Genomic DNA, 13,593 nt, shown 5'->3' with positions numbered 1-13,593 from the left:
GTTTTTGGGGGTCTTATTTCTCAAATGCGGAATTTTGTACAAATTATCAGTAACTGATTTTTTGACTTTGATTTGTTAAGCCTTGAAATGTTCCATGTAGTATTGGTTTTCCATGATAGTCCACAATGCGTCAAAGAAACTCATAATACTAAAACATTTATCATTAGATCGGATTGATCTTTATGTGACATTATTTTAAAACACATCTCTGAAATGTCAATTTTTTTACAGGTCACCACTTGTACATCTCCAGGATGCACATATTACTTTTCCTGGTTTCCAAGATGACAACTGCCACGTGAACACGAGTGAAATGTCTGTGAGTCGTGTGAAGATCTTTCAGCAATTTTAATATCAATAGCTTCCAGATTGTGGGGACTCTGAGATAGAAGGTGAAGTTCTAACAAAGGCATTCATGTACTATGACGGAACTTCAGAATCTACTACAATGTGAGATGCTGGAAATTTATGTTGCGAACATCCGCAGTCTCATAAAAGCGGGTATTATTTTGAGGCCAAGACTATTACTCACTACTAGGAATATTCTCTCAGGAGTAACAAAAATTTAGTTCAGTAAGCTTACATTTATTTGATTAACTCGAAATATAGCACAGGCAACATGGTTCACTTTATTTAATTAATAAAATAAACAACTATAATAAAAAACAGTACACTTACTTCCGTATTTTTCATCAATAAGCTGCAAGATTTGAATGTACGGTCCTGGATCTATTCGTTCCGATTTCGAAAACCTGTCCTCCACAAAAATAGGTCGGTAATGGAGTTTGATTGGATGTAATCTGCCAGGTACCTATATAAAAAATAAAAAGAGTAGACAGAGGTTGAATAGATAATAAGTGGTTTTACTTAAAATATCTACAAATTTTTCACCCATAAGTACTTTTTTCTTCTATATTTCATTACATATAATACACTACTAACGACGCTAACCAGCAAACATAATTTCACATTCTGCATAAAAAGCTGACGAATATTTCTAGCCCAATACTTTAGATTACTTTTACTTGGAGGAGTAAGGGTAGTAATACTTAGACAAAGTGAAAAGGCTACTATCAAATGTATAGTGTCCATAAGCGTATGGTGCTGAGTTCTCCATTTCTTATCGATATACCAGGAGCGAAGCTCTTCCAGGTGTGCGGGAAAGTTAGTCTTACGTATAAGAGATGTAGAACTAGGTAAGTTGATAGAAAAAGGGAGACGCAACGCACGGCATTCTATATAATACGTAGTCACTCGTTGAAATGGACATTTTCACTATTTTTTTTATTGCTCTAAAAAAAAAATAAAAAAATAAAAATAAAAAATAATAAAAAAAAAACTTTAGAGGTAGCTGATTACGGAAAACACTTCCTTTCGCACAAGCGACGATTCTAACTAGTCGAAATTTGCGATTGAATTCCGATCTATTTTCGTGCGCTTAAAACAACGACCACCATGTTTGTACGTCACAGGTCGGTACAGCGGAAAAGGTCTGCGCCACTCACTACGGAAACGGCTTAGCGAAAGATATGATGCACGTTTTTCAAATGTGTACGACGTTGCTAATAACACAAAGAATAAGAAAAGTAACAGAATTTAAGGTTTATTTAAAAAGCAAGCTATTTATTTATTTATATATTTATTACTAATTATTTGAGTATATTGAATATCTTAGGACAAAGTTGAAGTGTACTAATTTCCTATATTATTGACATTGTTTGCAGCCTGAAGTAAGAAACTAATTAATATTCTCATGTTTCGGTCACCGACCGATCTTACGAAGCGAATTTTATTCATTCTTAAGAAAAAAATCAACAATATAAAAGCATTGTTTGATAATATAGTGCTAATTAGTTATGCGCTCAGGGGGAAGCCCAAGGAAATTAATACATGATAAAACATTTCTCTAAGTAAAAGTAATGTAAATTCTCTATTGAGTTCAACACAAGGCCGCACAAACTTACGATGATAATTATGTTCATGAGCATTCTGATAATTTAACAGTGCTATTATGGAACTACTTTACACATTGGCAATATTATTTCATTATAATATCGGCGCGCTTATTGTCGTTTTCTTTAGAGATGGAACATACTCGTAAATTGTTTATATTAGTCCATGTGAACATTTACAAATTGGTTGAAGTGTTTTGAGCACATGAGTTTACATTTAAACCAACAAATAAACAGGTATGGTCTCACAGTAATGATAACAAACTAGTTATAGCGGCTTATTACTGAATAAGATAAAATGAAATTTCTACTTTTATGTTCCACGAATATGTCCTCTAGGCAAAGGGAGACGGATGATTAATAAGAGTGAATGATTATAAAATAATCGGTGGAATGGTCATGTGGGAGGAAACATCTGAATCGCGAGAAAACCCACGGACACGATGTTGTCCATCACAAATTCATATGGCTTGAATTCGAACTAGGTATCACACACAAAAGGTAAGCACTGCACTATTGATCCACTATGTCCTTTGATAATGAATGTTTGTGATATGTCATGATGAGTAATGGACACAATATCCTGTTCCAGTGAGTGAAACAATATAAGGGAAACCAATCTACTGGACGAAACTCAATGCAAAGGCTGAACTCTTAAAACGTTTGCTTTTATTTTATTTTTTTAACTTGTGGACCTCAGAACACAAAACACACAATACTTTCACAATCTTTTGCAAATGTGCTACCATATACCAAACATTAATCACCTCAGAGCTGAGGGCAGGGTTGTAGCCACCCCAAATATGTAGGGGGGCCCTATAGAAGTTAGGGGGCAAATCCAACCATATTATAGTTCATCACCATATTATGGTTTATTTGCAAGCCTACCTTGAAAAGTTTAGGGGCAGCCTCCCGGGAATACTGGCCTATCGGAAGGGGAGAAGAATATAAATAAACTTATGTTTATATACTTAGAACACTATTTCGTGTGAGGTCATTGTAAAGAAAAAGCTGAAGTTTTAAAGTACCAACATAAGTAACACACAATGAATTTCTGTAAACATTCCTCTTGTTCAGGCTCCAAAAGTCCTGGACGCCAGTTAGTCAAGCCGATTGGAAATAGGAGTCTGGCTCATAAATAAGTTAAATCAAAAATAAAATTATGAAGGCCCATGTATGAAATTGTATTATTATGGTGCCTAGGTTTGAGAACCGGCGCCTAGGTCACAAGAAAAATTCTCGAGCCCTTATCTTGTTTATGATGGTCTTACGGCAGCTTAACCATCTGTCAAGTCTCTATTCGTTACAGCTTTCTTCAGCTTCAAACCACCGCGGTGACCACAAAAGAATTTATCTTGTAGAAATATAAGAAAGCAAAGCGCTATATAATACGATTCTTGTAAACAAGTCTTCTCGGGCTAGCAGCCAGGTGAATACTGTTATATCTTGCGACGTTTCGAGGGCTGACATCGTCCTCATCTTCAGGCGAATATGATGGTGCAATGGAGTGTATGGAATATATATACACTCCTGTTCACAATACGTCGCCAGGAAAGCTTCAATAGATACGATTCTTGTAGCATTAAGATAAGAATAGTTGTAGCAATGGTGTGGGATGACCGATTGCTAATATGCAGAGTAAATAGTAGAAAAAATGAAAGGATGTAATACAGGGATGCAAATAAGCAACAAAATTTTACTCGCCCAAGAAAAAAGATACTAGCCCACATCCCACAATAGAAATCATTTACTTACCTTCGGTATGATATTAAAATACTCGCCCGCACCAACGAACCACTCACCCCGGGCGAGTGGTTATTTGCATCTCTGATGTAATGGGATACGATTATTTTTAAAGGGATTAAGAGCTTTTTGGTGCAGAAAGTGCTTACTTGTGGGCGTAGAATAATAGCATGAAGATTCACGACAAATCTTCAAAATAAAGGAACGATATATGACAGCCTTGATATTCTCAATCTGTGCATGAACTGATATAGTTCTTAGGCTCTAATGTTTTTGAGGTAATAAAATAGTAAAGTAATCCTCCTTAAGTGTATAAGTATCTAAAATATTTGTAATGATAGAACATTACAAATGACCATTAATGTATTTCAAGCTAGGAAAATAGGTCTTATTAATACGTTACGTTTATATACGTAAGTGTATTACTTATTCTACCATTTTTCCTTTCACTATTCTACTAAATTTATTTGTAGTTTGCAGTGAGAAACTGTAATATGAAAAGATTCCCTGAAGCTTCCAATACCACTCACAGAGCGCTACGGACCTGTGACGTTACGCCAAAACCCTTGTTTGTGTTGCTGTGACTTAAGCAGCTCATTTTTTCATTGTTTGAAGCGTTATATCTCCGTAACGAAGAAATATTTTTCTGAGATTTTTGGTATGTAGTATATTGAAGACTAGTTCTACACGATGGTGCCTTTAAATTACAACCTTTGGTCAAAAAGGAAATATCCATTACTCGCACTAACCCAGACAGTGTGACCGAATGAGATATGGACGAAGAAACACCTTATAAATATTCAAAATGGTATCCGAGTGTAAGTCCGAGGACGTTTCAATAGATTTAAACAGTTTTGAGATTTCTCCTTGATGGAAAGAAGGTGAGGTTTCCATGATAATGTGGCATCAAAGATTACTCCAATATATGTCACAGTAGTACTGGAGTGCACGGGTAGACCTACGTTAATATCGAATAATGATGGATTACGGCGTAATCGACTATGTTTCTTTTGTGGAAGCATTACTAGTGCCTGGGTTTTGGTATAATTCAATTTCAACTTCCATTGATTACACCAGTTGCTAAAAGCTTCTATGGCATATTTTTGCAACAAGCCAGAAGTACAGTATCATCTGCAAACGTGGAAGTATAACACTAGCATACAAGGTAAATAATAAGGATGATAAAGCTGAGCCTTGCAGGACACTAATGCAACGAAAAATTGGAAAAGATAAATTATTGTTCATGGAGGTATACGCAAGACGATTTGCAAGAAAGTGGTACACTATACGTATATATGAGGCCGGAAGATCAAAAAACTGCAACTTATATACAAGACCATTATGCTATATGCGATGAAAGACTTTCTCAAGATCGTACAGAAGTAGACATGAGGATGCATTTTTATTACAATGGTTCGTAATAATATCGAGGAGTCTATGATCGGGTCGGAAACCGGATTGATGTTTAGGTAACAGAGCTATGGAGTCTGCGGACTATGATGTGCTTAAAGCTTTTGCCGAGTGTGGACGTGAGCTGAATCGGTCTATATGGACCAGGATCCGTTGTATCTTTATGGGGGTTTTAGAAACATGAGAAATTTAGATAATTTCCAATCAGGTGGATATTAGCCGGTTCGAAGGACAAAATTACACAGCGTTGCCAGAATATGAAGTAAAATAACGAGATCTTCTTTGATATGACGGTAGATAATACCGTTATAAATTTGGCGCCGTATTCTTCTTGTAAGTATCATGTTAGTAATGTCTAGTGGCGTTATTCGTACCATTGAAGAATGCTGATCATCCAGATTATAATTCATGTTAATTTCAAGATATCCATTATGAGGGCTGGTATATTTGGCATGCGTCTATATAAAGAATCGAACCATCTCGAAAAAAAAAAAAAAAGTTCTGGCGTAAAGGTAATTTGAACATGAACAAATGTATCAGTTTTCGCAGAGTCTGTGGTAAGTGCAAAATTCTTGTGGAGTAGAGGGTAGTGAAGAGAGTGGGTTTTTGAATTAGCTGGTTGAAATATCTGATTGGATGCCTCTCGTCAGCTAAAGCATTTACTGTCTTCATTCAGTTGCGTTTCTTGTATGCTCGCGTATAATTTTGAACCATACGAAGGTACTGATGATGGGGTCGTAGTTAGTGATGTCAACCGGCTCAGCTCGACTCGGTTCAACTGAGCCAACAGCTCGAGCCGACTCGATTGGAATGAGCCACTGGTTCGGTTCGGCCCGGCTTAGGTGAGCCATCGGCTCGGTAGACGTAATATATAAGCGGTCTTCATGAGCTCGACTCTGTGGTGAACAAGCCGTGAGCCGACCCATTTAAAGCAATTGCACCATTAAAGTCGGAACGTTTCATTCAACACAATCAAATGGATCGAGTTTGGTCGCTAGAGGTTAGATTGGATGTCGTTTTTATGAAAGTGACTGTATGTCCGGCTTAGTGGGTCTTCTTGTATCTGACCTCTCTCCTTAAAGAAATCCTTTCTTCGGCTGTGAAGAGGACTGTTACGAAACAAAGTTCTTAGTTCTTGTAAAGTCAGGTATACATTTCCAACTTGATAAATTTCTTGTATAGCTATTTTGAAGAATTAATGGATTTAAGTAGTGTTTGGTAGTTATCATCGGTTTAGGAGAGTAGGGCCCTGGTTTTCTTGCTCCCCTCCCCCTTTGGTTGTGACCCGAGTACTCTAAATCATATCCTTTACTTTAAATGCTTTCTGAGCATTCAGAAAACCAACTGAAAAAAGTAATAAATTTCCTACCGAGACGCACACGTAGACGGCAAGTATATTGTATATTCACCATAGTGATGTCAACCGGCTCAGCTCGGTTCAACTGAGCCAATAGCTCGAGTCGGCTCGATTGGAGTGAACGATTGGCTCGGCTCAGGTAAGCCATAGGCTCGAGCTGGCCTGGGTGAGTTAAGCCATCAGATCGGTTCGGCTTAGCTCAGGTGAGCCATGGCTTGAGCCGGCTCGGTTGGATCAGCTGTTCGTTCGGCTCGGTGGTGCCTGAGCCGAGCCGCTCGAGCCGTTGACAACACTAGTCGCAGTGTGGCATCATTATGGGTGGACAAGTATTCTTTGTACCTGCCCGTGCTAGAGATATGAGAGAAAGATATTGAGAAGATAATTTAGGCCAATAAAGATTACTTGCGGTTACAGGAATACGGTTGGGACCGCTGTTTTGAACGCTTTGCATAAGACTGTCTAAAGTTTTATCGAATATAGGAATGTCAGATGAAAGTTGAATATCTGCTAGCGTGCCACGTATATCCTGGCTATTGTTTGCCACAGTCCAGGAACGAAGACCTCCCTCTGGTGGTTTTAATATACTAGGAAAAAATAACCGCTACAGGATCATGATGGCTAGAATCAAGAACAATGATATCAAGATATGGTAATATACTAGATGAGGCAATCACAACGCGATGAGTTTATTAGAGGATGGACGGGTTGCTCTTGGCAGTGGACAGATTTCAATATTTGTGTGACGGGAGTTAATCAAATCGAAGAAGAAACGTGCTTTAGGAACACTTCTACTATGGTAGTTAATGTCAGCCATTGCAATACGAGCGGAAATTAGTATCCAGATAAGTGAAAAATGAAGTATGTACACGGGCATGTGATCGAATATACGTATATAGTTACAGTGATAGGTCTCGATTTAAAATAAGTAGTGACAATATTATACTCAGTAGAAGTTCAGAGAATTTATGAATAATTATTTTACTGGGTAATTTATGTTGAGTGCCGATAGCTGCTCTGGCATTTGCTCCCTGCCACAGTGGTCCGATAAGGAGTTTATATATATATATATATATATATATATATATATATATAACAGAGACTGGATATTGAGGTAGAGAAACGTTATAATAAAGCTCTTATCCATGATAAACGACAGTTAAACTTGGGTTATAAGAGGATTGATTTGAAAATGAACTGTCTGTTTTGAAAAAGTTGCTGCTTTGACATCCAGGTTATAGATTATTTTAGTTGTATAAAAACTTGATGAATATTTTGGAGAATAACGCTGAAGAAATGAATCATGTCTTCAACAGTAACGGGTTCGTGTAGAGTTATGTAGCTGCATTGGTGTATTTATGTACGTAAAGGTACGACTAGTTTGGGGTTTAGTGGGCTCCGTTTGAATTTTGGCTTTACATTTGTAGCTGTAGGTAGGGTGTTTATCGTGACAGGTATTGCAATTTGGTAGTTTTATTCCATTAAGACTGTTAGGTGTCAGGTGTTGATTGTAAACTCGGTACTTTCCACAGTCGATCGGGAGAGATAGAGGTATACGAGAGGATTCTACTTTATAGCGGCATTTAAATATGTAGGCTCCATACTGTAACAGATGATCAATAGCTTGCTATTCACTTGTCAGAACTCGAACTAAATAAGTCGTGTCAATATTGTTGCGTAACCAAATACATTTCTGCATGTTGACTCTTTTAGAAGTGAGCTCTTTTCCAATCTGAGTTAGTGATATCGGGATTAACACTCTTGATGACTACAGATAATAACGGTAGTTTAATCGATAGTAGAGCTTGCGTCTGGCGTTTTGGCTTTAGTACAGTAATATTTGTATTTTTGTCAAAAATCGCGAAGGAAGCATTGTTACGAACATGGGGACGAAAATCTGGGTTTCTGGACTTTAGTATGACGCCACTGTTGGTGAAATGAATTTCAGGTATTTCCAGTCGCGGTACTACTTGACTAGCTGTTCAAAAATATGTTTCGAGTTTCTGAATTTTGTATCAAAGTTAGTTAGAAGAAAATTATAGGTTTGATCTGTAGAAGGTGGAAATGGTGCGGATTCATTGCTAGTTGTTGGTTGTGTGTCCATACTCATGTCCTGGTTGTCATCAACATTAACAAGGTTGGCCGCCCCAGGAACAGACCCAGAGTGGGGACGCTTATCAACAGACTTTTCAGATTCCCGCCTAGTGTGTCTACAATGATTTCTAAGGCTGGGGAATGACAGGTGGAACCCTGTGCATCGGTTCCGAACCCACACAAAACTGGTGTAGATGATAGTGTAGGTAGATGTAATTACGTAGAAGGCTACCTGTTTGGATAGTAGCCAAGTGTCGAAGTGTTGATCGGAACTAGCTAACAAAACAGTCATTGTCCTGAATGAGGCCCGCTGGTTTTGCCGCCAATCGCCTACTCGTTACAGCGAGAGTATGGGGACAACTGTTTACACAGGCAGGGAAAGATGTGTGTTATTTTAATATCCTTGTACCCAACCACAAATATCAAATTACTTTGGCATTTATACCAAGTAACATACAACGTATTATATTTCTTGAAACCTTTCATGAAAAGTGGTGTTGTGAGTATATGAATTTTCTAAGAGCATTTAAAGGAACAGCAATGCTATTACCTGACCAGCGAACGAGTGCGGGCGGCCGGTTTTGGAACTAAAATCCAAGCAGCATTGTTTCTAACCGGATTACTTGTAATCAATCTATCACAGTTCTTTTTGTCCTGTTCGTAATAAACCACTTCACGCGTATGCTCAAGTCAGGGGCAGATCTAGGGGGCGGGACGATCGAGGCGATTGCCCCCTTCCAGAATAGGATACTATTTTTATTTAAAAAAAAAAAAACTAAGAATTTTCACCTTTGTATTATGAATGTAAAATAAAACCTAAAATAGGTAGGCCTTACTTTTTTTTTTGGTTTTACGTTGAAGAAGTCAAATAAAGCAATAAATTTCAAGAAATTAATTACAATGGCGTTCTTGCTCAAAACAATGTCCACCTTCGAAATCGCAGGTGGCCATTTCTGTTCTAGAAATTGCAGACAATAGCTACTTCTCCTTTTCTAAGGTTGTTTTACTTTTTGTTTTTGCAATACACTCTTACCTTGATTTGACTTCGAACGACCACCCCCCAAAACATTCAGCCTGGATCCGTCCTTGGCTCAAGTTAAGATAAACAGTTTCAAAAGTTATTGAAGTTATTTGCAGAACATCTTAAGTAACAAGAAAAGAAAAAAGAAAAAAAAAAACTACAACAAAAATACACCCTTCATATTAACTTGCGAACAAACTAGCGAGCAGCGTTTTACAGGTTGCTCCTGTTTTATAATGACATCGAATACAACGTAATCAATTTTTATACAAGCTGCTTAATACACGATAGAAACTCACTGAATTGTCAATTGTGCTATGTTGTTCTTAAATTGGTAATTTCCATTCATTTATCACTATTCACAATACATCTGCATTACTGCAGGAATGGTTCACTACAACCACATAACTTACGGCGTTCTTTATTAAGGGGAAAGAGATTAGGCTATACGTAACATCTAAACTGCAACTTTTAAAAAACCGTTGGATACACTGCAGAGTGAAACTCTCCGCTCCCCTGTTCCACCGCGCTTGCACAGAAACTGATGTAAACACAACAGCAGCGCCATCCTCCTAAAACCGTACTGCTATCCTGGTCAGGTAATACCATCTTTTGTTCTTATTTGAACTAGTAACATATTGCGCATAAGATAGTAACACTGTTTATCATGTAAATGTACTCAAAAAAATTATACGCTCACACTATTTTCGTGAAGGATTACTGGAAATATAATACGTTGTATGTTACTTGGTGCAAATGTCAAATATACCGCATAAAGCTTTAATCGTAAAAAAATCACGGTTAGTAAATATATAGTGTATATTTCTGATATGAGCTGAGCCGTAGCTAGAGATTTTGGCGCCCCCTACACTTACCTTACCAAGCTTTTTTTTTTTTTCATAACAGAAGCAGCTTTTGTTCTTATGCTACGCTGAATTTTTATCAAGCTGCTTGGGCAGACCATGGCAACAGCCGAAATCGATCGTTATGTATTCTTTTATAAATAAGAACTGTTTACAAGAGGTTGATTTTTGGACTTTTAGTTAAATTTGATAAAACTACCTTTGGTTGTATACAAATCCATCTGGAGAACAGTTATGGAAATTTACAACTATTTACAACGTTTCATACTATGGGTAAGAAATGAAATTTCAACACATTAGAAACAATATGCTTTTAAAATGTTCGAAATTGGTGACGGCATTAATTTCCAGTAATAATTGTAAACTTCTGTAATTTTATATCATTTTTATTTCGATTCTGTTATGGTAAAATATATTTTGTGAAACGTAACGGAAATTCAGGAATATTCTCTGCGAATTTCTCAATATTGATCGATGGAGGTGAAGAATATGTTTAATGTTTGTATTTAAAATCCAAAATATAGTTTCGCTACTGCACACCTTTGAAATTACAGTAATAACTTAATTTCTTGATGAATGATCTCAATTTAAGGTTACTTATCATAAGTAACATATATATATGTTTTGTAAATGTGTTACAATACATGATATAAATAATTAAAAAGTTACATGCAAATAAGTATACATATGGGTATATGTTTTGTATTTATGTAGATAAATAAAAATATTACACAATTAGATGCGTATGCACACAAAAAAGTATCCTAGCGATACAAGTAGTTGGTGGAGAAATGATTTCAATAAATTCCTTCAAATTGGGAGCATTTCGTGTCGATAGAATTTAAAAACACTGGTAGTGATCAGACTTTGAAAAAGACGGAATTGGTTGGGTTAAGTTCTGACCCCTAAAGCCCCTGTTCTACAACTGTTTTAAGTTCAAAAATGTTAACATTTCCCTTGTTTATCTTTATTTTTAATATTCCCACTCAAACAGCATCTTGTGTGTTCTCTTTATTCCTCTCATTTTCATGCCTTCACTCTCACAGTTGTGATTAATCAGATTGGGTAGAAAAGCGTGATTAACTAAGCAAACTCATCGTCATCGAAACGCCGAACACGTATTACACACTTTGACTTTTTCTGATTTTGAAAACGATTCTGCATACACTATAAGCCATCACTTGGCACCTTATATATCACATGGTCATTAACAAATCATATATATATATATATTAATAACTTTCTTTAGGTAATAAGTAAAAACTTGTTGTGACTCTTATTGAAATGTTTGGATTGCGAGCGGAGCGTGCAAGATTTTTTTTTTTTTTTTTTAACAAATTTATTTCTATGCAAACAGACAACAATATTGATTTACTAGGGCGCCAATACTTTTTTGGGGCGATGCGTCATTTACTTATTTCCAATACTTTTTCTTTCTTCTTGCTCGTTCGGCATTCTCTTGCTATCAGTGTCCGCCCGCCCCCCGCCCCCTTCGTAATTACGGCTCTGAATATGAGTAGAAGAGAATTAAAATGCAGAAATGTGGTAATCTCGGGAAATTGTTTTAACAACACAATTTTCTTTTATTTTTAACTGTGTATCGTATATTTACATTTAATCCCAGCTCTAAAACTTCTTTATCATATGTACAGGGAATTACATCCCTCTGTGAGCACTGACAGAAAAGAATAAGAGGAAGGTTTCACTTTCAGCCTGTACGGCTTGTACAATCACATTAGAAACGGCATCTCCTCAATAAATTTAATATTAAGATTGTAATGTTCCCGCCTGGAATTAAATCACATAAGTTATACAGAAGTACCGGAATTTAAATGCTTCCAAACAAAATCATGATCCCCGACATTTATAACACCTCATATTTTGCCAATACCGTTGGCAATCTCCGAAGTATGAAGGAAAGTTGTAAGAAAGAAAATCAAGTTATTAAGTGTTATTAAGTTTATCTTCCCTTTTTTTTCTTTCTTTTTAGTTTTTAAATTACCTTTTAAATAAAAGATATTCGAATAAGCAGAAAATTTAATTTTCCTTTGCGCTTGTCACTTAAAGTTTTCAGCATATGGTATTAATAAAAGTTTTCGAAATAAGTGACATGAAAACAAAATTGACTAACAGAACACAGCGGACGGAACACACAAATAAACTACTTACTGAAACTCTATTGTCAAACCAGTTATAATGTGGAAAATGAAAATAGCAATAATAGGAGACAAAACTACACGATCAATGAAACAAATATTGTGGTCGGATAAATCAACCTTGGCACGACTCCCGACAGCAGGGCATGCTATTTGTGAGGAACAATTGTGTACAATCAACAGGACACACTGAATTAAAGGAGGATGCTAATATAGGGAACGGTGCAGGCAGGGCCGTGCCGTGGAAAATCAGCGCCCGGGGCGAGAGTATATGACGGCGCCCCCATACATATATTCCAAACAATTTTTCCATTTTTCTCCCGAATTTTTCGCCCCCTTACTTCGGCGCCCATGGCCGTCGCCCCACCCCCACGGCACGGCCCTGGGTGCAGGACTGGTTTTCATTTGCACGTAACAGTGTATCTGCAGAAATGGATCAGAGACAGAAAGAAAAACAGAACTGTATAGAAAAGGTAATGTACTGTAAATACGATTGTAGGAAATTAATAGTTTATTTAATATGACTTACACAGAAAGATTTAGTGATTGACACGTTATAAAAAGAGAGAGCTTCGCACTAGAAGGTATGGAAGATGATGTGTAGCATTTAGTAGTTGCTATGGTGCTTTTCTAAGACATAAAAACACAGTTACGCATATCATTAAATGGATCAAATCACGAACAGGTTATTATTTAATAATTACTATGTTTATCGTCCTTTTATGCAAAATATTTCTTGTGAAAGTCTGCAAATACCTATTAGTGACTGCCGAAGCATTGCGTTTCATATGTCTCCCACAAAAACTGTAGTAAATGTGAGAATATCGAAGAATGTAAACTCTGCTTCTCACACAATGTCAGAATGATACAGACTCTGCATGGTGGAGGTTTTGGTTAGTTGGATTGGCATTTAGCGTCCCTTTTGGCACCAAGGCTATACGTGGACTTACAGCTTCATGTGGGATTCAAATCACATGAGTTTCACCGAGAATCGAATTCA

General features: G+C 36.8%; 1 protein-coding gene across 1 annotated transcript in view; it reads right to left on the bottom strand.

Annotated features, from left to right (window-relative positions):
• Window positions 1-13,593, bottom strand: part of LOC145666498 (putative ATP-dependent RNA helicase DHX34) — a 127,982-nt gene that overhangs the window by 62,948 nt on the left and 51,441 nt on the right. The window contains exon 7 of the mRNA XM_081733764.1: window positions 679-811. Within this exon, the coding sequence (XP_081589890.1) occupies window positions 679-811 (133 nt within the window). The remainder of the gene's footprint in view (window positions 1-678; window positions 812-13,593) is intronic.

The sequence above is a fragment of the Thermobia domestica genome, chromosome 12 (genome assembly GCF_964235325.1).
Source record: "Thermobia domestica chromosome 12, izTheDome1.hap1.1, whole genome shotgun sequence".
Classification (NCBI taxonomy): Eukaryota; Metazoa; Arthropoda; class Insecta; order Zygentoma; family Lepismatidae; genus Thermobia; species Thermobia domestica.
This window is presented reverse-complemented; position numbering and strand designations above follow the sequence as displayed.